At 41.9% G+C, this 25,890-nt stretch overlaps 1 protein-coding gene across 2 annotated transcripts in view; it reads left to right on the top strand.

Annotated features, from left to right (window-relative positions):
• The window catches only part of NIPAL3 (NIPA like domain containing 3), a 62,821-nt gene extending 38,539 nt beyond the window's left edge, over positions 1-24,282 (top strand). Inside the window, exons 8-13 of one of the 2 annotated variants that reach the window (XM_060205551.1) lie at positions 9,151-9,286; positions 11,780-11,868; positions 13,521-13,584; positions 15,628-15,722; positions 17,165-17,196; positions 20,234-20,368. In XM_060205551.1, coding sequence (XP_060061534.1) covers positions 9,151-9,286; positions 11,780-11,868; positions 13,521-13,584; positions 15,628-15,722; positions 17,165-17,181 — 401 coding nt within the window. In that variant the 3' untranslated portion in view covers positions 17,182-17,196; positions 20,234-20,368. Of the gene's footprint in view, positions 1-9,150; positions 9,287-11,779; positions 11,869-13,520; positions 13,585-15,627; positions 15,723-17,164; positions 17,197-20,233 lie in introns of both variants that reach the window. The other variant, XM_060205550.1, reaches the window with a different exon arrangement.
• Positions 24,283-25,890: the final 1,608 nt, after the last annotated feature.

Here is a 25,890-nt window from a genome sequence, read left to right on the forward strand (position 1 = left end):
CTTATTGGCCAGTCCCTTTCTGACCCCTTCTAACTAACAAGGACAGCCTGATCTTCTTCTAGCCTTTGCCCTTCTTCCATAGCCAGTCAACAGCGTCAGGTTGAGCCTGATGTAAAGTTTCGAGACCTCCTTTGAATCTGGAGAGGTGGCAGTCGTTGACTATGTGGGTCATAGTCTGTCTGTAGCCGCAGGGGCAGTTGGGGTCGTCTCTGGCTCCCCAGCGATGGAACATAGCGGCGCACCGGCCTGTTCGATAGCGATTGAGGAGGGCCCAATCATAATGTGCTAGGTCAAAGCCGAGTTGACGCTTGCAGGGGTCTGTGATGAGGTGTTTGTTCTTTACCTCAGCTGACTGCCAACTCTGTTTCCAAGAGACTGGAACAGAGAAGTTCAGTGTAGGCATAGGGGACCAGATTGGGTGACGAGATGTCAAGCGTTGGACAGGGTGGGCGAAGATATCCGCGTAGATTGGCAGGTCCGGTCGAGCGTAGACGTGGGAAATGAACTTAGATGATGCCGCATCCCGACGAATATCTGGCGGAGCGATGTTGCTCAGAACTGGCAGCCGTGGAACCGGGGTGGAACGGATGGTTCCAGAAATTATCCTCATGGAGGAATATAATTTGGAATCAACCAAGTGGACATGGGGGCTACGGAACCATACTGGGGCACAGCATTCTGCAGTGGAATAGCATAATGCCAGAGATGATGATCATAGTGTGGAAGCGCTCGTGCCCCATGAGGAGCTGGCCAGTCTTGTAATGATGTTATTCCTCACGCCCACCTTTGCTGCAGTTTTTATGAGATGTTCGTGAAATGACAGGGTGCGATTGAGAGTAACGCCAAGATAGACTGGCTGGGCTTCATGCCGGATTCTCGTATCGTCAAGCTGCACATTAAGCTCACATGAGGCCGAGGCATGGTGTAGATGGAAAACAGATGATACCGTTTTTGCAGTGCTAGGGATTAGTCACCATTTTTTACAGTAATCAGATATCAGACAGCCTGATGAAAGTGCTTGTCTTAGCTGGCTGCTATTTGAAATCGGTCATCTCTGTGACTGAGGAACCCAGAAACCACCACATGATGGGCTATTGGCAGGAGAAGGCAAAGTGAACAGAAGCTGAAGCAAACAGGGAAACAGAACATTTCAGCTAGAACAAGGGCACCATACTTGGGAGTTGTTTCCACTAATTTGTCTTTTAGCAGGGAATCTGACAGTTTAGAGTGAGAAGTCATTTCCGCACTGCTGGGGAAAGCAGTGGTATCCAGTAAAAGGGAAAAAGATGGTCCACCAGGTGTGCGAGAAGAAAATATTACACTTGGTTACTTTATTTATTTATTGCCAGAATATTATTTCTTTTTAAATTTTTATTAGTTATTTAATAATGATCAACAAGATTATAAGATAAAAGGGGTACAATTCTACAGACCAACCACCAGCAGAGTTCCTTGCCCTAACCCCTCCATTTGAAGGTTCCCTATTCTTTATCCCTCTGGGAATATAGACCACATTTTGGGGGGGGGGGGTGCAGAAGGTGGGAGGGCTGGTTTCTTTAACTGCTTTCCCACTGGACATGGGCACTGGGAGGTTGATCCATACCAACAGACCCTAGGATTCTTGCTGGGATGCCTGCACTGATGACTGTACACTGGCTTTTCTTTTTTCTTTTTTTTTCTCAATTTTTCTTTTTTTTTCTCTCTCTTTTTTTTAAATTTTTTATTATCTTTATTTATTTAATGGATAGAAACATCCAGAAATTGAGATGGAAGGGGTAGATATAAAGGGAGAGAGGCAGAGAGATACCTGCAGCCCAGCTTCAACACTCATGAAGCTTTCCCCATGCAGGTAGAAGCGGCAACCCAAATGAATTTGATTAACATAAAAATTCTTACCAAAATATCAGTGATAAATACCACCATTTCTACAATGTAGAATAATCAAAATTAAAGTTTTTTTTAATTTCTTTATTAAGGAATTAATGTTTTACATTCGCCAATAAATATAATAGTTTGTATATGCATATTATTTCCCAGTTTTCCATATAACAATACAACCCACACTAGGTCCTCTGTCATCCTTTTGGACCTGTATTACCCCCCACCCACCCACCCCAGCGTCTTTTACTTTGGTGCAGTATGCACCAGTTCAGGTTCTACTTGTGTTTTCTCTTCTGATCTTGTTTTTCAACTTCTGCCTGAGAGTGAGATCATCCTATATTCATCTTTCTGTTTCTGACTTATTTCACTTAACATGAATTTTTCAAGGTCCATCCAAGATCAGCTGAAAACAGTCAAGTCACCATTTTTTATAGCTGAGTAGTATTCATATATATATATATATATATATACCACTGCTGGGAAATTGTGCAGATGTAGTCACATCTGCTGTGTTGTCCCCCTCAGGCTGTTGCCAGTTCCCAACAGAGAGTTGGGACATTCTCAGAGTGCCTTTCCCAACCAATCCTGTCCCGGCTTGTCACTCCCGGTTTTTGCCCTATAAAGCCCTTTTTCTTCTGCCCCTCGCTCTCTTGCCTGCTTTTCACTTCGGTGATTAGACACAGGGAAGATTGCTGTGCGAGACGGCCATTTTGGCTAGCTCCACATGGTCCAAACCACTGCGCTCTCACCCAACTCTGAGGTGCCCACACGAATAAAGAATTGTGTTCCCTCTCCGGTCCGGATCTCCTCTCTCTCTCTCTCTCCTCCGTGTTGAGCATGACATACCACAACTTGCTCAGCCACTCATCTGTTGTTGGACACCTGGGTTGCTTCCAGGTTTTGGCTATTACAAATTATGCTGCTAAAAACATATGTGTACACAGATCTTTTTGGATGGGTATGTTGAGTTCCTTAGGATATATCCCCAGGAGAAGAATTTCAGGATCAGAGGGTAGGTCCATTTCTAGCCTTCTGAGAGTTCTCCAGACTGTTCTCCACAGAGGTTGGACCAATTTACATTCCCACCAGCAGTGCAGGAGGGTTCCTTTGACCCTCACCCTCTCCAGCATTTGCTGCTGTTAACATTCCTGATGTATGACATTCTCACAGGAGTGAAATGATATTTCATTGTTGTCTTTATTTGCATTTCTCTCACAAAGACTTGGAACATTTTTTTCATGTGTTTCTCAGCCTTTTGGATCTCTTCTGTAGTGAATATTCTGTCCATGTCCTCTCCCCATTTTTGGATGGGGCTATTTGTTTTCTTGTTGTTGAGTTTGGCAAGCTCTTTATATATTTTAGTTATTAGCCTCTTGTCTGATGTATGGCATGTAAAGATCTTCTCCCATTTTGTGAGGGGTCTCTTGGTTTAGGTAGTGGTTTCTTTTGCTGTGCAGAAGCTTTAATTTGATGTAGTCCCATTGGTTTATGCTTGCCTTAGTCTTCTTTGTAACTAGATTTGTTTCATTGAAGATGTCTTTAAAATTTATGTGGAAAAGAGTTCTGCTAATATTTTCCTCTAAGTATCTGATAGTTTGTGGTCTAACATCCAAGTCCTTGATCCACTTGGAATTTACTTTTGTATTTGGTGAAATATAGTGGTTCAGTTTCATTCTTCTGCATGTTTCAGCCCCTTTTTTCTAACACCATTTGTTGAAGAGACTCTGCTTTCCCCATTTAATAATCTGGGCACCTCTGTCAAAGATTAGATGTCCATAGGTGTGGGGGCTTACTTACAGGCTCTCAGTTCTATTCCACTGGTCAGTGTGTCTATTCATGTTCCAGTACCAAGCAGTTTTGATGACAATGGCCCTATAGTACAATTTGAGATCTGGGAGCGTGATGCCTCCAGTTCTTTTCTTTCTTCTCAAGATTGTTTAGGCAATTCTAGGTATTTTCTGGTTCCAGATAAACATTTGTAGCATTTGTTCTATTCTCCTAAAAAATGTGGCTGGGATCTTGATGGGGATAGCATTCAATGTGTAGATGGCTCTGGGTAATATATTCATTTTGATCATGTTAATTCTTCCAGCCCATGAAGATGGAATATCTTTCCACTTCTTTGTGTCTTTTTCTATTTCCTTGAGTAGTGGCTAATAATTTTCAGTATACAAGTCTTTCACTTCTTTGGTTAGGTTTACTCCTAGATATTTTATTCTTTTTGTTGCGATAGTAAAAGGAATTGATTTCTGGAGTTCAACTTCTTCTAACTTAGTGTTTGCATAGAGGAATGCCACTGACTTTTGTATGTTAATTTTGTAGCCCAACACCTTACTGTATTGCCTGATGATTTCCAAAAGCTTGCTGGATTCTTTAGGTTTTTCTATGCATACTATCATGTCATCTGTAAATAGGGAGAGTTTGGCTTCTTCTCTTCCAGTCTGTATCCCTATAATTCCTTGCTCCTGCCTGATTGCTATGGCAAGATCTTCCAACACTATGTTGAATAGTAATGGTGATAGTGGGCAGCCTTGTCTAGTACCTGATCTGAGGGGAAATGCTTCCAGTTTTTCACTATTGAGTATGAGGTTTGCTATCTTATAGACTCTACTATCTTCAGGAATTTTCCATATATTCCCATTTTTTATAATGTTTTGATCATAAAGGGATGTTGGATCTTGTCAAAGGCTTTCTCTGCATCTATTGATATGACCATGTGGTTTTTGGTCTTGCTTTTATTGATGTGGTACATCACGTTGATTGATTTACACATATTAAACCAACCTTGCATCCCTCAGATAAACCCCACTTGGTCATGATGAACAATCTTTTTAATATACTGCTGCATCCAGCTTGCTAGAATTTTGTTCAATAATTTAGCATCTATGTTCATCAGAGATATTGGTCTGTAGTTTTCTATTTTGGTTGTGTCCCTGTCTGCTTTTGGTATCAGAGTGATGTTGGCTTCGTAGAAGCTGGAAGGGAGTATTCCAGTGTCTTCAATCTTCTGGAAGACTTTTAAAAGTAGAGGTATTAGTTCTTCTTTGAAGGTTTTTAGAATTCATTTGTAAAATGATCTGGTCCAGGACTTTTATTCTTGGGAAGGTTTTTGATAACTGTTTCAATTTCATTAGCTGTGATGGGCCTGTTCATATTATCTATTTCCTCTTTTTATTTAATTTTGGAAGTTGGTAGGTATCTAGGAAATCATCCATTTCTTCCAGGTTCTCTAGCTTGGTGGCATATAGTTGTTCATAGAAGCCTTGCATGATATGTTGAATTTCTGTGGTGTCTGTTGTGATATCTCCTCTTTCAGTTACGATCCAATTTATTTGGGTCTTCTCCCTTTTTTGGTTTGTGAGTCTGGCTAAAGGTTTGTCAATTTTGTTCACTCTTTCGAAAAACCAACATTTACTTTCATTGATCTTTTGTATGGTTTTCTCAATGTTATTGATTTCTGCCCTAACTTTGGTGATTTCTGTCCTTCTGGTTGCTTTAGGGTTCCTTTGTTCTTCTTCTTCTAGGTCTTTAAGATGTGCAATCAGATTGCTTATTTGTGCTTTTTCTTGTTTCCTAATGTGTGCTTGTATGACTATGAAATTCCCTCTTGGTACTGCCTTAGCTGTATCCCAAATATTTTGATAGCTTGTGTCTTCATTTTCATTGAAGTCTCGAAACATTTTGATTTCTTCTTTTATTTCCTCTTTGACCCAGTAGTTGTTAAGGAGTGTACTGTTGAGCTTCCACATTTTGGAACAATCACTAATCTTTTGTTGATCGTTAAGTGTTAGTTTAATTCCACTGTGGTCTGAGAAGATGCTTGGTATGATTTCAGTGCTCTTGAATTTGCTGATGCTGTCTTTGTGGCCTAACTTATGGTCTGTCCTTGAGAATGACCCATGTGGACTTGAGTAGAATTTGTATTCAGAATGTGTATTCCAGTTTTTTCGGGTGAGTGACTCTGAAAATGTCGAATAGTTCTAGTTTATCTATATCCTCATTAGCTGCCTCATTTCTTTATTGATTTTCTGCCTGGATGATCTGTCAAGTTTAGAGAGTAGGGTGTTGAAATCCTCTACTATTACTGTGTTGCTGTTAATATATTGCTGTAGCTCTTTCAGTAGATGTTTGATTTACTTAGATGGCTTCTCATTGGGTGCATAGATGTTAATAATTGTTAAGTCCTCTTGATCGACTGATCCTCTGAGCATTAAGAATGTCCATCCCTATCTTTTAAAATTTTATTTATTTTAAAGTCTACCATGTCAGATATGAGAATAGTTGTTCCTGCCCTTTTTTTGTGGGACATTGGCTTGTAAGATAGTTTTCCATCCTTTCACTTTGAGTCTGTGTTTGTCTTGTTGATTTAGGTGGGTTTTCCTGTAGACAGCATATTGTTGGGTTGTGTTTTCTGATCCATCTTCCTACTCTGTGTCTTTTAATAGGTGAATTCAGGTCATTGACATTTATTGATATCAAAAATTGAAGATATTTTAACACCATTCTTGTAGATTTTTAGAGTGTTCTGATATATGGCATATTTATGGCGACTAATCCCTAGCACTGCAAAAACGGTATCATCTGTTTTCCATCTACACCATGCCTCGGCCTCGCGTGAGCTTAATGTGCAGCTTGACGATACGAGAATCCGGCTTGAAGCCCAGCCAGTCTATCTTGGCGTTACTCTCGATCGCACCCTGTCATTTCACGAACATCTCATAAAAACTGCAGCAAAAGTGGGCGTGCGGAATAACATCATTGCAAGACTGGCCAGCTCTTCATGGGGCGCGAGCGCTTCCACACTACGATCATCATCTCTGGCATTATGCTATTCCACTGCAGAATACTGTGCCCCAGTATGGTTCTGTAGCCCCCATGTCCACTTGGTCGATTCCAAATTATATTCCTCCATGAGGATAATTTCTGGAACCATCCGTTCCACCCCGGTTCCACGGCTGCCAGTTCTGAGCAACATCGCCCCGCCAGATATTCGTCGGGATGCGGTATCATCTAAGTTCATTTCCCACGTCTACGCTCAACCAGACCTGCCAATCTACGTGGATATCTTCGCCCACCCTGTCCAACGCTTGACATCTCGTCACCCAATCTGGTCCCCTATGCCTACACTGAACTTCTCTGTTCCAGTCTCTTGGAAACAGAGTTGGCAGTCAGCTGAGGTAAAGAACAAACACCTCATCACAGACCCCTGCAAGCGTCAACTCGGCTTTGACCTAGCACATTATGATTGGGCCCTCCTCAATCGCTATCGAACAGGCCATGGCCGGTGCGCTGCTATGTTCCATGGCTGGGGAGCCAGAGACGACCCGAACTGCCCCCTGCGGCTACAGACAGACTATGACCCACATAGTCAATGACTGCCACCACTCCAGATTCAAAGGAGGTCTCGAAACTTTACATCAGGCTCAACCTGACACTGTTGACTGGCTACAGAAGAAGGGCAAACGCTAGAAGAAGAAGGTGGTTTGACTGTTTATAGGAGACTTTTCAGAACTTCCTTCAGGGCAGGGTTGGTGATAGTTGATTCTTTCAACTGTTGCTTATCTGAGAAGGTTTTGATGCCTCCATCTAGTCTGAATGACAGTCTAGAAGGATACAGGGGCTTTTAAAGTATAAGTAGGTTTCTTAGTTTAATCCCTCACTCCTGACCAAGAGATAAAGCAGGGTAGGGGAGAGATAATACAGTGGTTATGCAAAAAGACTCTCACACCCCAAGGATTCAAAGCTCCAGACTCAATTCTGCTTCTCTGCCAAGATGGGCAGCACTGCTGGGCCCTGTGAGTTTCTAAACAAGTCCTGTGTATAGTCTGTAGGTTCTGAGGCAAATATTCACTATGTTCTCATCAGGAGAACAACATGGAAAGGCTCCCATCACACAGCCCCACTGCTAGGCCACCAAGGTGTAGATCTTCTCCTGAGTTTCCTGGTTAGTTCTCTGTCCCCTGATGTCAGCACAGGGCCTCCCCCATGCTGCTCCAGCCTCTGAAGGCAGTAGCAATAGAGATTCACAGTTGCATTTGGTGAGTCTTAGGGGAGTCCTCTCCTTCCTTCAGCCATCTTTTTGTTGGTAAAACAGACTGGAGTTGGTGCCTCAACTGGTAAACTGCTGAACTGTTACCAGCCACTTAATCTCTCCCTAGGCTCCTCTCTATGCACTCACCAGTGATTTGGTGGGTTCCTGAAGTCATTCTAGTCCTGCCTTGTTGTGGTCCCGGATGACCTCCTTTGGTATTCCTAGTTGACCTGGGAGAGGAGAGGAGAGAAACGCAGCTGCTACTGCTCCATAGCCTTGCCTCCAGAAGACTCTGTTTTTCTTTCTTTACCAGAACACAACTCAGCTCCAACTTACAGTGGTACTGGAGTTTGAATCTGGGACCTCAGAAACTCAAGCATGAAAGTCTTTTACATAATTATTAAACTATCTCCTTAGCCCTTCTTTTCTTTTCTCTCTCTCCCTCTCTCTCTCTCTCAAGGTCTCTGGTCTCTGGGTCCTCACACATGATAATTTGTGCCCTTTATAGAGTGTCCCACCACCCAGCCCTGTATGTCCATGCTTTAAGTGGTTTTTCCTGTGCATGGATTATAATGTATATATAGTGCTACAATGCTGATTTTAAAATAAACACAAATGTATTTGAATAGTTTGTGTGTGTATATATATATAGTGGTATGCATCCCAAAGTATTTAGAGACTTATAATCTGAAAAAATGTTTAGTTACTACAAGTCAGTGAGCATGTGTGTGTGTGCGTGTGCACACACACACACACACACACACACACACACACACACGAGCTGTTCACATATCACATAATTTGTGATTTCTAAGAAAGTAATAATCAAAAGAAGCTCATTTTTCCATTCCTAGATTATCTTGCCTGCTCACCCAGTTGCAGGCACAATGCTTCCTTCCAAGAAGGAAACTCGGGGTGGGGGTGCAGGGTCAGAGAACTGAACTCATTGTCCTTTCTTGATAGAGTTTAAAAACATCATTTGGAAATACCTAGGATTTTTCTTTATTCCTTTTTTTTTTTCAGTGTAGCAACAGGGCAGCTCAGGGGCAGGGGCCACTGGTGAGGGTGAGGATATAGCAGTGCTCATACTAGAATTACAAGAGATCCAATGCAAATGGAATATACACATTGTAGAAATCACAGGATTGGCTGGCAGTCTTCCTTTCCTCTTTCTTTCCCACATTATGCTTTGGAGTAGTAAACCTACTTGTCCATATGTTCGTGTTCACCTTCTGCAGGCTCCATGACAGTGGTGACAGTGAAGGCTGTGGCAGGAATGCTTGCCTTGTCCATTCAAGGCAATCTGCAGCTCGACTACCCCATCTTCTATGTGATGTTTGTGTGCATGGTGGCAACAGCCATCTATCAGGCCGCGTAAGTAGCAAACTGTTTTCCTTGTGGGTCTTTTTCCATATTCTGGACCTAAGTGCATTTGTTCCTGAAGCCCTAAGGCAGGCATATCATCCCAATGCAGCTGCCCTTCGGCACACACTGTGGAGGCAGGGGAGTTAATGATTTGCCAACTTCTCACACAGAAGGACTCTGGGGGGTCGGGCGGTAGCACAGCAGGTTAAGCGCACCTGGCGCAAAGCAAAAGGACCGGCGTAGGGACCCAGGTTCGAGTCCTTGGCTCCCCACCTGCAGCGGAGTCACTTCACAAGTGGTGAAGCAGGTCTTTCTCTCCCCCTCTGTCTTCCCCTCCTCTCTCCATTTCTCTCTGTCCTATCCAACAATGAACAACATCAACAACAATAATAACCACAACAAGGCTACAACAACAAGGGCAACAAAAGGGGGGGGAAAGAAGGACTCTGAAAGACATTGTGGAGGGTTTCCCCACACCCTCTTACATAGATTATAAGAAATGTGTGGAGGGCCAAGCAGTAGCAGTGGGTTAAGCACACATGGTGCAAAGCCCAAGGACTGACATAAGGATCCCAGTTTGAGCCCCCAGCTCCCCACCTGCAGGGGGGTCACTTCACAAGTGGTGAAGGTCTGCAGGTGTCTGTCTTTCTCTCCCCCTCTCTATCTTCTCCTCCTCTCTCCATTTCTCTCTTATCAAACAACAATGATAGCAGTAACAACAATAATAGTAACAACAACAGTGATAAACACAACAAAAGGGAAAAAATAACCTCCAGGAGCAGTGGGTTCATGGTGTAGGCACCGAGCCTCAGCAATAACCCTGGAGGCAAATGAAAAAGAGGCGTGTGATCAGAGGCTTCATTTTCCATCCACTGTGGGGCAGGCATCCCTCTAAGGGACTTGAGAGGAAACTTTCTGCTCCCATGAAGCACCTATTTGCCTTCTAGGTAAAACATAAAAAGTTTTCATTTCCTGTTCTGAAACCCCTCCCCCATACCTTTCCAAGCAGAACAGCAATGTGACAGTTTCTCTCTGTAAGCCTAACAACTAAAAACCACAATACTAAGGACATATGGACATGGGCCTTGTTCATATCTAAGACTCGATACCCAACCAAGGGCAAGTAACCATCCTGTGTGAGAACTGGGAGATAGGAGAAACTATGCTGGTTTCAGGTGGTCCGTGAGACAGGTGCACCCTGAGCAGGACAGGTCTCAGAGACTCTGATCTGGGCTCACCTTTTACTAGTGGTGGCCTCAAGAGATCACGGGAGTGATTTCTGCTGACTTCGTGTTCAGAGTAAGCTGATCTGTTCTCTGCTTTCATGTGAATGTGAGTTCATTTGATCCCTACCTCTTTGAGGCAGATGTGTTATCTTCATATTTGCATGTCAGGGACTACAGCAAATAGAAATTAAGAGGCCAGGAAGTGTTTGGCACTAAAATTAAGTCCCAGTTAGTACCTTTCAATCCTCTGTTCTACAGTCTCTGAGTTCTTATTACAGAGAATCACATAAAGCTCTCAGCACAGTCCCCAGAAAAACAGCCAATAAAATGTCGATTGTTGCTATTCTTAGTCCTGCTACAATCCCAGTCACCACCACTGAGTCCCTACCATGGGCTTACACTAGGGTTTATAAGGAGGGACCAGATGTTTCTTCCCATCTCCCTAGGGAACTTCCTAGGATTCACCCTACAATCACTGAAGAGTCACCTGCCCCAATATTTGCAGAACTCTGGTGTAGGGGCAACCTAGTAAACAATTACAACTGAGAAGAAAATATGTTTCATTGTAAGCAACTGTGCAGTAACTGAAATACTACCCAGAGAAAGGATAAATACTGTCATAAATGATGGTAGCATTTATGCAGCACGGAAGGTAAGGAGTATTAGTTTTCTCTCTCTTTCCTATAGTCATTGTGCATTACTTATCTATTATTTAGTACATATTATGTATTGCACAATAAATACTCATTTATTCATATATAGTCATTTATTTTAATAAAAGATGTTTAAGAAAAAGGATGGAGGGAGTCGGGCTGTAGCGCAGCGGGTTAAGCGCAGGTGGCGCTAAGCGCAAGGACCAGCATAAGGATCCCGGTTCGAACCCCGGCTCCCCACCTGCAGGGGAGTCGCTTCACAGGCGGTGAAGCAGGTCTGCAGGTGTCTATCTTTCTCTCCTCCTCTCTGTCATCCCCTCCTCTCTCCATTTCTCTCTGTCCTATCCAACAACGACAACAACAATAATAACTACAACAATAAAACAACAAGGGCAACAAAAGGGAATAAATAAATAAAATATTTTTAAAAAAAGGAAAAGAAAAAGGATGGTGAAAACAGGCATAATGTGGTAAGTGCTGTAAGACTTTCTTGGAGTAAGAAATCACGAATGGCTTTAAGTTGGATAGGGTCTCAAGGGACACAGAGTTGAGGAGAAAGGCATTTCTGGTGACAAAACACTTTCCCCACAGTCCAGATTAATCAGAGTGTTTTTGTATTGAAGGTTTTTAAGTCAAGCTTCACAGATGTATGACTCTTCTTTGATTGCCAGTGTGGGCTACATTCTGTCCACGACCATTGCCATCACAGCAGGTAAGGGTAGCTAGCCTGTTGCTAGATATTGTCTTCCACCTTAGCAGTAAGGACATTACCCCAGGGTGGAGGTAGAAGGCCAGTTCTGACTCTGTCAGATGGCCAGTTCTGCTGATTTTCTTGACAGTCAGAATTATATATAGTTTCACGGGAGAAGTTTAGGCCTGGGGTTATAGCCCCAGGACAACATAGAGCTGTGTAGGTCTTAGGAAATCACTTAACTTCTCTGAGTCTCAGTTCCACATTCCTAGAATAGAATTAAAAACACTGACCTCCTAAAATTGACATATACACAATCCATTTATCTCCTACATATGTGTGTGTTTAGAGATCTTGCATATATGAAACTTCTGCGACACATAACTGATGATGATGATTGTCTTCCCCTTTTCTTCTACTCTACTATGAAAATGTTTTTCCATTTGCTATCTGAAGTGGCTTTGGAGGCTACAAGCATAAGTTTATTGTCTTTAAGGGATACCTGTGGCTAAAATATTAGAGTAGAAACCAATTACAATGGATTTACCTCTGCCAGAGAGATAGCTCAGCTTGTTAGAACACAGAACTTATATCTCTGGAGCCACAGATTCAGTCCCCAAAGCCACCTAATGCTAGAGTTGAGTTGAGCAGTGTTTCTAATCGTTCTTTCATTTTTTAAATTTTTTTTGCTGTAACAAACAAATAAACAAGACTTCCTTAGAGGAAGCCATTTGTGTGGCACTACACTTTAAACCTGCTCTCAGAAATGGAAACAAGCTGGGCACATGATCTCCAGGGCCTGTGCTGTGAGCAGGATTGAGTGTGGCATTGACCGTGACTGATGTCCTGGTCAAGAACTAACTAGAGTATATTCTCTGGATGCATAAGGCCTAGGGTTTGGTCTCTAGCACTTCATATGACAAAACATATCTCCCCCCCCTCTCTCTGTCTGTCTATCTATCTCTCTCTACTCTCCCTCCCTTTCTTTCTCCCATAAAAATAAATAAATGTTTAAATATAAAACTATGGTCCAGTCAAAGTTGAAAACAATAACAAACAATATAGTTGTTTGAACTTCTGAGTTCAGGAATTCAGCATATAGTGGGCTTGTATGCTTGGCCAGCTGCTGCACAGCTGGCAGCATAAATAGGAAGCCTTGTTTATCCATTTAAAGGAACATGGCAGGAGGAGTCTATGTAAAAACAAATAAATAAGGTCTTCAGTTTAGTTCACATTATTAGCACATTGGTGGAAGTTTGCTGTAGTTTATGAAATCACTACTATTTTAAGCTTAATATCTCAAATCAAAAGTTGGGGTTGGGGGAGGTGGCAATAAGAGGTGTCTAGAAAGGGGAGTGGAGGGACTGGTAAAATGACTCACTTGGAGCTTGCTTTTCCATGTGTGCCACTCAGGTTTGACTCTGGCCCCTACCACATTAAAGGAAGCTTTAGTAATGTGGTCTCTTTAAAGACAAAGAAAGGGTGGGTGGTGAGACAATTGATCCGTTCCCTAAAACAGTTTCTAATTCATTCACCTAATATTTTACTAGACACTGTCATAGTGGGTTTTGATCACTTTGATCTCCTGCAGGGAAGTGAGTTTGGCTAAATCCTAGGCAGACTGGCAAAAAAGGCGATTTGAAAATATCTTACTTGTTAATTTGCTGCCACAGGTGCAATCTTCTACTTGGATTTCATTGGCGAGGACGTGCTGCACATCTGTATGTTCGCACTGGGGTGAGTTCCATCCTGCTCCCTGACTGGAGCATCGAGCGGAGAATTCCTAGTGGGCTGCCTCTCTTCATTTTTTGCTTTTAGCTCTTCAGTCAGTGATGTTGCTGGGATTTAGAGCATTGTCCCCAGTGGTCAGCATTTTACTCTCTGAAGAGTTTCATCTCACTCCCCTTCTCTTCTTGGGCTTTAATCTCTTTGTCATTTCTAAAAGATCACATTTTGACAGATAAAAAGACTTACAGCCTCAACTCAGATCAAAGAAGCCCATAGTGAAGCTGCATGAGAGAATATCATTTTACAGAAACCAAGAGGATTGATAATTTACAAATTTACAAGCGGTCGAAGGGACCAGCTCTGTCACACTCTGAGAAGTTGTTTAATATGGATGAATAATTAGGAAATATCAATAAACTTTTAAATAAGTATACTTGTTGATATAATATTGCATTGCTAGCCACTTATCTGGGAATAGAAGTTATATAAGACTGTATGTTAATTTTTATTTTGGTCCCCAGGGTTATCACTGGGGCTCCATGCCAGCACTATGAATTTACTGCTCCTGGAGGCCATTTTTTCCTTTTTTTTTTTCATTGGATAGAACAGACAGAAATTAAGAGAGGAGGGGATAGAGGGAGGGAGAGAAAGACACCTGCAGACCTGCTTCCCTGCTTGTGAAGTGACCCCCCTGCAGGTGGGGAGCTGGGCACTCAAACCCAACTAGGATTCTTGTGCCAGTCCTTGCACTTTGTACTATGTGCGCTTAGCCTAGTGCACTACTGCCCAGTCCCCTTGTTAATTTTCTAATTATATGGTAAACAACTCAAAGTAACCAATGGTAGCATACAATTTATCCATTGAGCCATCTCCCGGACCGGTAGCATATAATTTAAATAAAGAATCTATGTAATAAAGCACTATATTGCCATTTTGAGAAATTAAGACCAATCTGTAGGTACCGATACAGAACCTTTCCTAGGCTACATTAAGTAGAAATGTCACAAACATTTTTTTTTAATGTATGTGACCTATTCTAAGATCCAACAATTCTGTAGCTAGATATATACCCAAAAGAAATGAGTTCACATACAAACTAACTGACTTATACATGAATATTTACAGTGGCTTTATTTATAAAAGGCCCAAATCAGATATAGCTCAAATGTGTATCCGAGGGTTGAAAACAAATTATAGTATATCCAGTATATACATGGCAACTAAAAATCATGACCTGCCAATGCATACAATAAAGCAGGTGAAACTTAAAAATATTTATCCAGTGAAAAGAAACCGGATACAAAGGAGGATACACTGTATGATTTAACCTACAGGAAGTTCAGAAACAGGAAAATCGAATTGGTGGTGGTAGAAGACAGACTAATGGTCATTTCTGGGGAAAGAAGGGGAAATAAGGAAACCATCTGTAGTAGGGACAGGAAGATGAAAATATCTTCTCCATTGCCATTGCCCAAAGTGGTGATTACACAAGTGTGTATGTAGGTGAAATTCATCGAGCTCTCTGAGGAATGTGCATATTACTAGATGTAAATTATATCTCAACTTTTAGCAAGTGCAGCTCAGCTCTAGGGAAAAGAAATTTAAAAAGGACTCTGGAAGAATATATACATCCCTGGGGAAGTGGTACTGAGGTAGAACAGTGATTTTCCAGGTTTTCTCCCTACTCCTGTATTGACTGAATTTAGACCACAAAGAATTTGTTAATTAAGAAATGTGTAAGGCAAGGTTCTGAGATGGAGGTTAAGTGGCACTGAAGAGCCCTGAGGGTTTTGCCCAGGAGAGTCTAATTGATTCTGATTAAGGGTTGTGCTATGTGTTGGGTGTGGGGGTTTGTGCAGACTATTATTACTCATCTAGCGTCTGTTTCCCACTGATCTCAGACTTAGCAACCTCTCAGGACTATTAGCAGTGAGTTCTCCTCCCAGCCTGCAATCTGCTTTTTACCTTTTTCTCATTACCCGAGCCTGAAAATGTCCCTCCTAACCTCACTCTGGTCTTATTTCTCTTCTTCCCTTTATCTCCATCCCTCAGGTGCATCATTGCATTCTTGGGCGTCTTCTTAATCACACGTAACAGGAAGAAGGCTATTCCGTTTGAACCCTATATTTCCATGGATGCCATGCCAGGTAACGCTAAAACCCTTGTGCCCAGGCTGGCCAGCCCATCCATATAGAATGACGACTTCTTCCTATTTAAAAAGAGACAACCAGCTGCTGGGTTTGTTACAGGGAAGGTGTGCTGTGCTGTTTGGTGTGGCTGTCTGTTTCTTTTCTAATCTTGATGTGTAAAAGAGGAGGCAGTGGCTGAAATGCCTCACTTGGTTTTGAGCACATCTTGCCAGTTCCCATGTCTATTTCCTGAAATAGACTTTTAAAGGCAATCCTGACTCACAGTAGATATAATTATGATCTGCAGCAGTAGGCTTAATGCCTGTAAAAAAGAAAAAAAAATCTAAAAACCCAGATCAATTCATCACCTGGGATGATCAGAAAGGGTAATGAAAATACAATGAGAGAAATTCAAGTTCTGGGAGTCGGGCGGTAGCGCAGCGGGTTAAGTGCACATGGTGCAAAGCGCAAGGACCAGCATAAGGATCCCAGTTCAAGTCCCTGGCTCCTCACCTGCAAGGGAGTCGCTTTACAGGTGATGAAGCAGGTCTGCAGGTGTCTATCAGGTCTGCAGGTGTCTATCTTTCTCTCCCCCTCTCTGTCTTCCCCTCCTCTCTCCATTTCTCTCTGTCTTATCTAACAATGACAACATCAATAATAGCAACAATAATAACTACAAAAACAAGGGCAACAAAAGGGAAATAAATAAATAAGAAATTCAAGTTCTATAACCTCATTCCTTAGCTCCTACAAGGGAGAGAAGAGTGTGCTAAAAAGACTAATTTCCTGGAGAGCTGAGGGTTCACACTGAGAAACACAAGTTCAAATGCCTTTAAACTGTGATAGTAACATATATGTGGGTATCATCCAAATACTGCACAAAGGAGAGGGATGGTTATGGATAACTGGAGAATGTCTGTACAGAAGAGAAAGGTCCAGAAGTGTAAATTTCAGACATGGGACCAGCCCCACCTAGGCTTGCTGACCTAAGCTCTACTAGCTGCCAGTCACCACTATAATAATGGACCTCTTTCCAAACTGTAATTTCCCATCCTTCATTAAGACAGTCTCATGAACAAAGCACGAGTACTACTTTATAAATTATTTTGTGATGCAGTGTGTTCTCAAGGCCAGCTGAGGTGTCCCTACTTTCAATAACCCTAGGGTTGTGTCTACTTTGTATATTATTTCCTTTTCTCTGGCTAGTAAGCTGTTGTCTGTCATTCTTAACTGTTACCAGCCTGCCTGTGTATAGTAACTTTGTGTAGGTCTTCTCATTTGACCCAACTTGTTTGAATCATGTGTAAAATTAAAATAAATAAGCTTGGAATTGGGGGCTTAGAATTTCTCCTAGGAGTTAAGTGCATGAGCTTTAATGCATGGGTTATGTAAACATCTAATCTGGCTGCTGAGATGCCTTTTTTGCTTACTTCCTTGTTTCTCGGCTGTGTTCCGGATAGATGAGGGCGCTGGATAGCTGAATTCCAGATAGGTGAGGTGTCAACTCCGTGTGTGTGCAAGTATGTGTATGTACATGTGTGTCTATAAACTGTGCATGTGTATGTATCTATGTAAATATTTCTGTATGCATACATCCCAATGTACTTTCTGGTGGAAAACAGAAGGTAACCTAAGGTAATCTTAGATATCAACATTCTGTGATGTTTGTGGATGTGGCTCTTGGCTTCCTCTGTGTACTTTGTGACCAGTGAAGAGTCAGATGTTAAGGAAAAGAGACCCTGCCCAATTGCATGGCATGTCAGGACAGCCCTAAGTGGACATGTGCTCTGTACTGTGAAAAACAAGAGTTTGGAGTTCAGGTGACTGGACTCAAACCCCAGATTTACCACCTACCTGCTGAGTGGCCTCAGGCATGTCCTCCCAAAAGCCACTGACCCTCACTCATACATTCCTTATGGACAGGATCACTTGATAATATGTTGATGAACACTTGCACTGTGTGTGTGGGACATGGAGGATGCCTGTTTAATTTTAGTTTCATTTCATTTCTGTTTTTAGAAGTTTTTAAAGGGCAGAGGATGTAGCATAAACTATTACACAAACAGACTCTCATGCCTGAGATTCCAATTCCCAGGTTCAGTCCCCTGTACCACCTAAGCCAGAGCTGAGCAGTGCTTTGGTAAAATGAATAAATAAGTAAATAAATAAATGTTTTTAAATGTTCAATCACTTATCTGACCTGGTGCCAGGTTGAACATAAAGGATAAAACTACTTAACCAAGTTGCTTCTCTGTCATTGTGGTTTGCTGAGTCAGCACTGGGACCTTGCTTTTGGTCTACCCAGATTGACATCTACATAGCCACCACTCATGAGGTGTTTCATTCCAAAAATTCACTACATGCCACACCTGGGAGAGGCTTTAAATAATACAAGAACCTACAAGACTTCTGAAAGATGAGAAGGAGAAAAGCAGCCTCTGATAGCTAGGAGCTGGCTGGTGCTCACAGCTTGACCTTGGTGTTCCCTGACTGAACATAAACAATTTCATAGAACATCAGCATCAAACAGGGTCACTCTGTGGCTATAATGGATCAAAAACAAGGCCACAGTATCTATTATCCTGTGTGAACACCTTCCAATTAAAAAAAAAAAAAGACCAACCATCCCTCCCTTCAGCCTTGCTAACACAAATGACCACTTTTTTTTTTTTACTAGTCATGACTTCAGCCTTAATATAGGCTTCTCTTCTCCAAGGAAAGAATTATTAAAATCCCCAGTCATCCCTACTTTTTTTCATCCCTACTTCTTGAAAGCATCTAATCCAAAGAAAAATCCTGCTTCCTTAAATCCTCCTGGAAAATACCTGTTACTCCTTATCTATATAATGATTTCTAACGTTCTCACTGAGAAACCCCATGGTTCTCTGTAGGGTGTTTCTCCCTTAATTGTAATATGTCAATAAGCCCAAGTTTATTAGAGTGTAAGTGGTGGGTTTTGACTGAAGAACTTTGACAAAATCCAAAAATAATTCCTTTTCATTTTACAAAAGGTGGCAACAAGAATACAGTTCTAAAACCACACCCTAAAGCCAACTCTCTTCTGGAGGAACAGGTGACCCCCTCATCTTCCTCACCCACTGAACCCTCCTCCAGCTAAAATCCAAACTGTTGGTACAACTGTACCCTTCAAAAGACTAGCATCTAATGCTCATATAACCTGGAGGCAAAGGTCCTATCCCAGACTGAGTTTTCCCAGACTATTTGCAGAGTAGCTGCACAGGTTTTGGTGATAGCTCTAGAGCCTTAGCTTTGTGGCCTAAGGCAAGTTACTTCACTTCTCTGAATCTCTATTACCTTAGTCAGAAAAAGAATAGCTGTCTAAGGGATGAAGTTCAGGTGCATTGGGAGGTCATGCAGCATTCTGGCTAAAGGTGTGGTCTTCAGACTCTAAACCACTTAATTGCAACCCTGGCCCTGCCATTTACCAACTTTGTGACCTCAGGCAAGTTACTTAACCCCCAACTGTCTCTTTTTCCTTTGGTAGTTGTGAGAATCAAATGAGATAAAACTTTATAACTGTTTACAGCAGTGTCTGCCACCAAGTAAACAGTACAAGTTAGTTATTTTCATTATTGTGACATTGCTATATTACTATTTAACTTAATTAGCTCAATGCCTTAGAGCATATGAAGGAGTCAGATGTTATGATCTCTGATGTTATCATAACATGTTATCATGGTTTCATGGGAGATATTTTGCATTTGATTTTTTTCATTGTGTTTATTTATTTTACTAGTGACTTAATAATGAATTATAAAAGTATAAAATTATAGGGGTAGAGTTCTACACCACACCTACCACCCATTTTAATTTCTTATAATTCAACCTGGGGCCAAGAGAATTTGAAGGTTCTTAATCCCCTGCCAGGAAAACAGTTGGCTTCTGAGGAGGCCAGGTCCCACCTGATTTGTGGAATTATAGACTAAGGTTAAAAGAATCAACCATTAAAATCTTAGCCCTCAAATGTAGAAATTCAGTATCATCATGCCCCAGAAGCAATAAGACATACCTCATCCTACATGTAGATCATGGCTGATAACATTAAAGGTCAAAACTCTCCCAGTATGTATCATGATGCTATTGTTAACCATCATGTTCAATGACACCAAAGATACACTCCACAGTATAATAAAGTTTTCTGAATTCTTTGAAAGAAAGGTGTTGACATCTGTCATGTTCAAAACACAGTGCTGGTGCTCTACCTATGTCCCAAACCGAAGTCTCCACCTCTTTGTAGGCCAGCTGACAATTTCTCTTGAGAGTGGCCTGTCTGTGTACATATTTCCTGAAGATTCACCCTATGTTCCTTAGCAACAATATTCCTAGTGAATATTAATGAACAGTCTTTTTTTTTTCAATCTGATGCACTCAGGAAATTGACAATGCACATGATTAGCTAGCTCCCAAGCACTATAATTAGGCTGCAGTGAGAAAGAGGAAACAGCAGCCTTCCTTGGCCCCCTTACAACACAGAATAATTTGGGGGAAATGGATTTATTTCATTGCAGGTATGCAAAACATGCATGACAAGGGGATGACAGTTCAGCCTGACCTCAAAGCTTCTTTTTCTTATGGGGCCCTGGAAAACAATGACAACATCTCTGAGATCTACGCCCCTGCCACACTGCCCGTCATGCAAGAAGAACATGGTTCCCGGAATGCCTCTGGGGTTCCTTACCGAGTCCTGGAGCACACCAAGAAGGAATGAGCCTACCTTGACCGACTTACCAACCCTTCATTTATGGTGATTTGACCCTTCATTCCAAAACTTGCTTTCCAAGTCTTAATTATTTTTAAACTGAGAACTCTGTGGGCAGGGATCATTGCAAAGCCTTTGTCTCTGGCAAAGAACACCATCATTTTGGCTGTAGAAATTTCATGTGGGGCAGGGGTGGAAAGGTAAAAGCAGTATTCCAGGGAAGTGTAGGATTCAACTGCGCCCTGGTTTAGGCCGGTCAAATCTGGAAACCCTTGATCATCTGTGAGGACCTCAAACTAAGCTTTCCTAGCCAGTGACTAAAGGTTGCCACATTCTTATTAAATGCTACAGCAGGACAGAGATTCTGCTCTGACTTTCCAAATCCAGTGAAAGGCTGGTGACCTCTAGATCTAATCTATTCCCATTTTCCATGCAGACCTGCTCTCTACCCATCTCTCTCTCAGGATTCATATTCATAATAAAGTCTATGTTGCCCTTATATGGCAGAAAGGGCAAGTCCTAGATGAAACATTCTCTCTTGCACATGTAAAAAGTGTACATCTACCTTCTGAGTGTCTGTGCCCTTCAGGGAAAATGTGCTTGAGGTGTTTATACTGGATTTACTCTGAAACCAAATTAGGCTTTTATTCTGTGAACTACTTGAGTGTTTTTTTTTTCTCAAAAGAATGAAGAAGTTACAAAATGAAAGGAGAGAATAAAAAAGGACAGAACTGGGGCTGGGTGATGGTTGAGTGCACATCTTACAATGTGCAAGGACCCAGGTTTGAGCCCCAGGTCCCCACCTGCAGGGGAAAGCTTTGCAAGTGGTAAAGTAGTGCTGCAGGTGTCTGTCTGTCTCTCTCCATCACTGTCACCCCCTTCACTCTCAATTTCTGGCTGTCTCTATTCAATAAGTAAAGATAATTTATAAATTTAAAAAAAGGGGGGGCATAAGTCCACAAAGGAAGAAAAAAAAAATCACCTTTCCTTTTACTCAAAGGTGATTACATCACTTATAAAAGAAGAAACAGAAAATATGGCTGTTTTATGTGTATTTTCCTGCACAGCAGTTTTCTACACATGCCCTCTGGGAAAATTGAGGTTGCTCATTTCTGAGCCCTCTCCCTTCACCTCTCCTCCATCCTGTTTTTTGTGGAGAGACAAACTCAGTTTGAGTTATTGGCCTTGGAGTTGATTCCGCTTCCTCACACACATGCATCTGGGAGAAGCAAGGATTCTCAGAAGCAGGGCTGCTGCTTTCTTCTAGTCACATAAACTCGGACCATAAATTCAATATGCATTTTCAAGAATGACAAATAAAAGTTTGCCTGAATGAGCCCAAGGACCCCCTAAAAAGGTTATTTATAAAGGCAAGTTTCTGCATTCCAACTACATACATTCTTAAGTGGCACTGACAAGCACAGATGATTCTGATGTAGATAATCCAAGGATTACACACATTAAGAGCCCAATAACAGAAAGCAGTGTTCTGCTAACAACTCTAAGGGTTTTTAGCTAAACACCCCCTACTGGAAAGCTGAGATTACCATTTCTTGTTTCCTCTCTGGGATTCATTTGGCAGGTCAAATAATCCTCATAGGATTCGTGGCATTTCTTTATCCAGTGATTACTACTTAGAACTACACTTACTGCCTCCCTTGGTAGCCTCTAACTAACAAGCCAGATAACAGTGTTAATAGACCAGTGTTGATAGATCATTAACCTTTATGGATTATACTTAATATTGACTTAGTGGCTTGACTTCCAAACTGACAGATGTTGCCTATGAGAACCACTTCTATATTGTCTTAACCACTTCTGTATTGTGTCTTATATGCCTAGGAAGGCAACAGACAATGACCTTTTCTGTCCTTTATGATAAGTATCAGCTCAACTTAATAATACTTATGGGACATTTACTGTGTGTTAAGCATTTGGATGACAAGCACTGTAAAAGATAATATATGGTTCCTTCCCTCTAGGCCAACAGGGAAAAACAGATACCTAGGGATCTATGGCAGGACAGGCCCTGATAGGTGGAAAGAACAATAGCAGACCACAGAAAATAACAGTTATAGAGATCCTGCTAAAATATCAGGCCCTGAGTCCAGAACATGGTGTTTAGAATTGGAGACAATTCTGGTCACACTCATTGATGAATGTCAAATCTACCTGATGCATGAGGGAAACTGAAAGTATGGTGATCACCACTTAGGCAGAGGGGTCAGCATTTGCAGTGGTACAGAGTAAAGGGTGGGGTAGGGCTAGGGGATGGGAAAGACAAGCAGTGGAGGCCAGATTGTAGAGAGCCTTGGATGCCTGGTCTGGGAATTTTAAATGCACCTTAGAAAGTGTGGGAGCTATTGATGGCTCATGAGGAAAATAAAAGCAGGATTAGCACAGATTAGAAAGGGGACCTTAAGCAATGTAGAGGAACAATCTGAAGCTATAATAAAAGTCAGCTTTCAATGCCAAGCTGCAAACCTTCAAAAACAAGACACAGGCTGGGGGCGAGGGTACAGCTAAAATGTAATTTTACTGGAATTTAGAATTTCCAAGTAATTGTTCTAAGGTGAGATACAGGGGGCTGGGGGGAAAATGTGAAGGCAGAGGAAATGACAGAAAGACAAGCTGGGAGGTCATTAAAATGTTTCAAACCCAGATAATCCCTTGGTTTACTCTGCACTTCCAACCTTAGTCTCCCTCCTTCCTTTTTGCTGTAAAGGTCTTATAGTTATAGCCAGGTAGAATGAGAGGAGTGGATAAATGTGAGTTATAATTTCAGGTCTACGGAGGATTATGGGATCAGCACCACCCAGAAACTGCCACAGGGGTCAGGGCAGCTACTCTACTTTCAGGTCTGGAGCAATGCAATTGTCCTACAAAGCTGAATGAGAATACTAAGCAGAGAGTTTTGTGAAACCCAGGACCTGAGTACTCAGGAAGAACTGCTGGTGTGGAGCCATGGTCTCCAGAATTCCCAGTCTCTCTTCAGCTAGCTCTCCATGCTCCCAAGTGTAAATGAACTCTTTGTTGGTGGCAGGTAAATAGCACTTGCTCTTAGGACAGGAGAGAAGGACAAGTTTTCCATTGACAGCCCTGGTTTTCTTGTTTGTTTGTTTGCTTTTTAAAATCATGGCTCTGACATCCTCCCTAAAACCTCCTGACTGGTCCAAGCAATGTAAAATGTCATGGCTTCACCCTCGTCCTAACAACCAGTACATAAAGCAACATCACCAAACTTGGGTTTCAACTTTTCAGTTCTTTGATCTTCCTCTTGCCACCCCATTCAGTCCACCCTTTTTAAATACTGTGATTCTGGAGTCCCTTATCAGATATTGGAAGTTAGTTCTTCACAGACTGGTGCCAGTAGGTTTGAAGGAAAACTCCGTCCTTGCTCTTCCATTCCCCTCTCATCAGACTGCAGTTATGAGGTGCCATCACAAGGGTCTTCTGGTCCTGTGAGTGCTTTATAGCCTGAAATTGGGTGATGGGTAGGGAAGGAAAGGGAAGACTGACATCTTATTACTTTTCTGGTGGAACCAGTCAGCTTGATAGAGCTGTGTGGATACAAGATTCCCAGGAGGGTAGTGTGGGGCAGCCTCCATACTTTGACCTAGGCTCCAAACCTGGTCCAACACTGACTGGTAGGCAAAAAATAAAATAAATTATTGGGTGTTTTCTCTGAGAAGCTAGCTATGTAAATGAGGCCACCTTAGAATATATTCTGTGTAGATTTCTTATATTTTGTTAACTTTGTGACTCACATGGCATGTCTTATTTTTCAAAAAAAAAAAGTGTGTGCTAGGTGCAAATAATGTTATGATGTGGTATTTAATTAAAAATATACTCACTTGACACCTGTTGAGTTTGAGTCTCATGTGTGACTTTCATTTCTGGTGGGATGGAGAGCAGTGCTGTCCAGCAGACCTGTCTGGTAGTAGAACGTTGTGTGTCTGTGCTACTAGTCTGGTAGCCATTGTCCCAGGCTTCTAGTGAATACTCCAGCAGTGATGAGTGTGACCTAAGAACTGGATTTTTAGTTTTGCATAAACTAAGAAGCCCCCATGGAGCTTGTGGCTGCTTCAGTAATGATAAGACCTAGAGATATCTATAAACTGAGGCTGAATTAGGCACCCCTCTCTAGCCCCCACCCCACCCCCAACAATGTTTAAGAGCATAGATGTTGTAGCCAACTGCTTAGGTTTGACTCACCACCACTCATTAGCTATGTGGCACAAGACAAGGTACTTATTTTTTATTTATTTTGGTTTTTTGTTTTTTGTTTTTTACAAGAGCACTGCTCAACTCTGGCTTCTGGTGGTGCTGGGGATTGAACCTGGATCTTTGATGCCTCAGGCATGAAAGTGTTCTTATATAACCATGATGCTGTCTCTCCAGCCCTAAACACTCTTTCTCTCTCTCTCTCTCTCTCTCTCTCTCTCTCTCTCTCTCTCTCTCATCTCTGGAGCATAACACTAACAATCTACCTAAGGGTTATTATAAGGATCAGATGAATTATATATGTGCAGTTTTAGAACTATGTCTAACATCAAGACATTAGTTTGAAGCAGTGGTTTCATCTTTAGTATCTATTTTAAATCATAGGACAAATATTTTTGGGTTTTCTTTGTTTTATTTTGATTGAGGAAATGCTTTACAAGATAGTTGTTGTCCCAGGAGCACAATATCACATCTCCCCAAAATAAGTATGTGTCAGCATACCAATTTGACTTTTCTTAAGCAATTCTGTTGTTTTTAATCATCTCCTGGTGCTTCACTGCTATGGGCTTTTTCAGCTAGAGACAAGGAAACAGAGAGTCAGAGAGGGAAAGAAATCATAGCAATGAAGCATCCTTCAATGAGGTGGGGGCCAGGCTCAACCCTGGGCTGCACACATAGCAAAGCAGCACACTGTTCCTGTTCCATGTGTGTTACCCACCAACAGTTCTTCCTTTCTTGTCTAAGTGGCAACTTGAGCTGAGTCTTACAGTTCTGGCCAGCTCTTCTACAACCAGTTTCATTCCAAGTGAGCTATTTGCTGACCCTTTTAGGCAGTTAATTCTAAGTGTACATTTTTTTTTCCAGCTTCAGAATTTTCATTAAGGTCTTCACCAAGCACCTCCTTTTACTCTGTGAAAGGCTATATTAATCACGTCCTCCAGATAGTCAGCAATAATGTGAATGTTGCTGGCATTTGCTACCCACTCAAGGGGCTATGTATATTATCACCAAGGTCAAAGGTTTGATCATTTATGTGGGTTTTAAGCATCATCTAGAGCTTCAGTAATGCCATTACCTGACTAGAGGGAGACCATATGTCCTATCCAGTAATGACTAAGAGTAGCAGGGCAGGACTCTAGAAATCAGCACAGCTAATAGTGCAAGCTCCAGAATTTACACTCTCTGTGACTATGGGAAGGTACATAACCCCTTCAAGCTTCAGTTTCTGAATTTGTAAAATTG

This window comes from Erinaceus europaeus, chromosome 13 (assembly GCF_950295315.1).
Source record: "Erinaceus europaeus chromosome 13, mEriEur2.1, whole genome shotgun sequence".
Lineage (NCBI taxonomy): Eukaryota > Metazoa > Chordata > Mammalia > Eulipotyphla > Erinaceidae > Erinaceus > Erinaceus europaeus.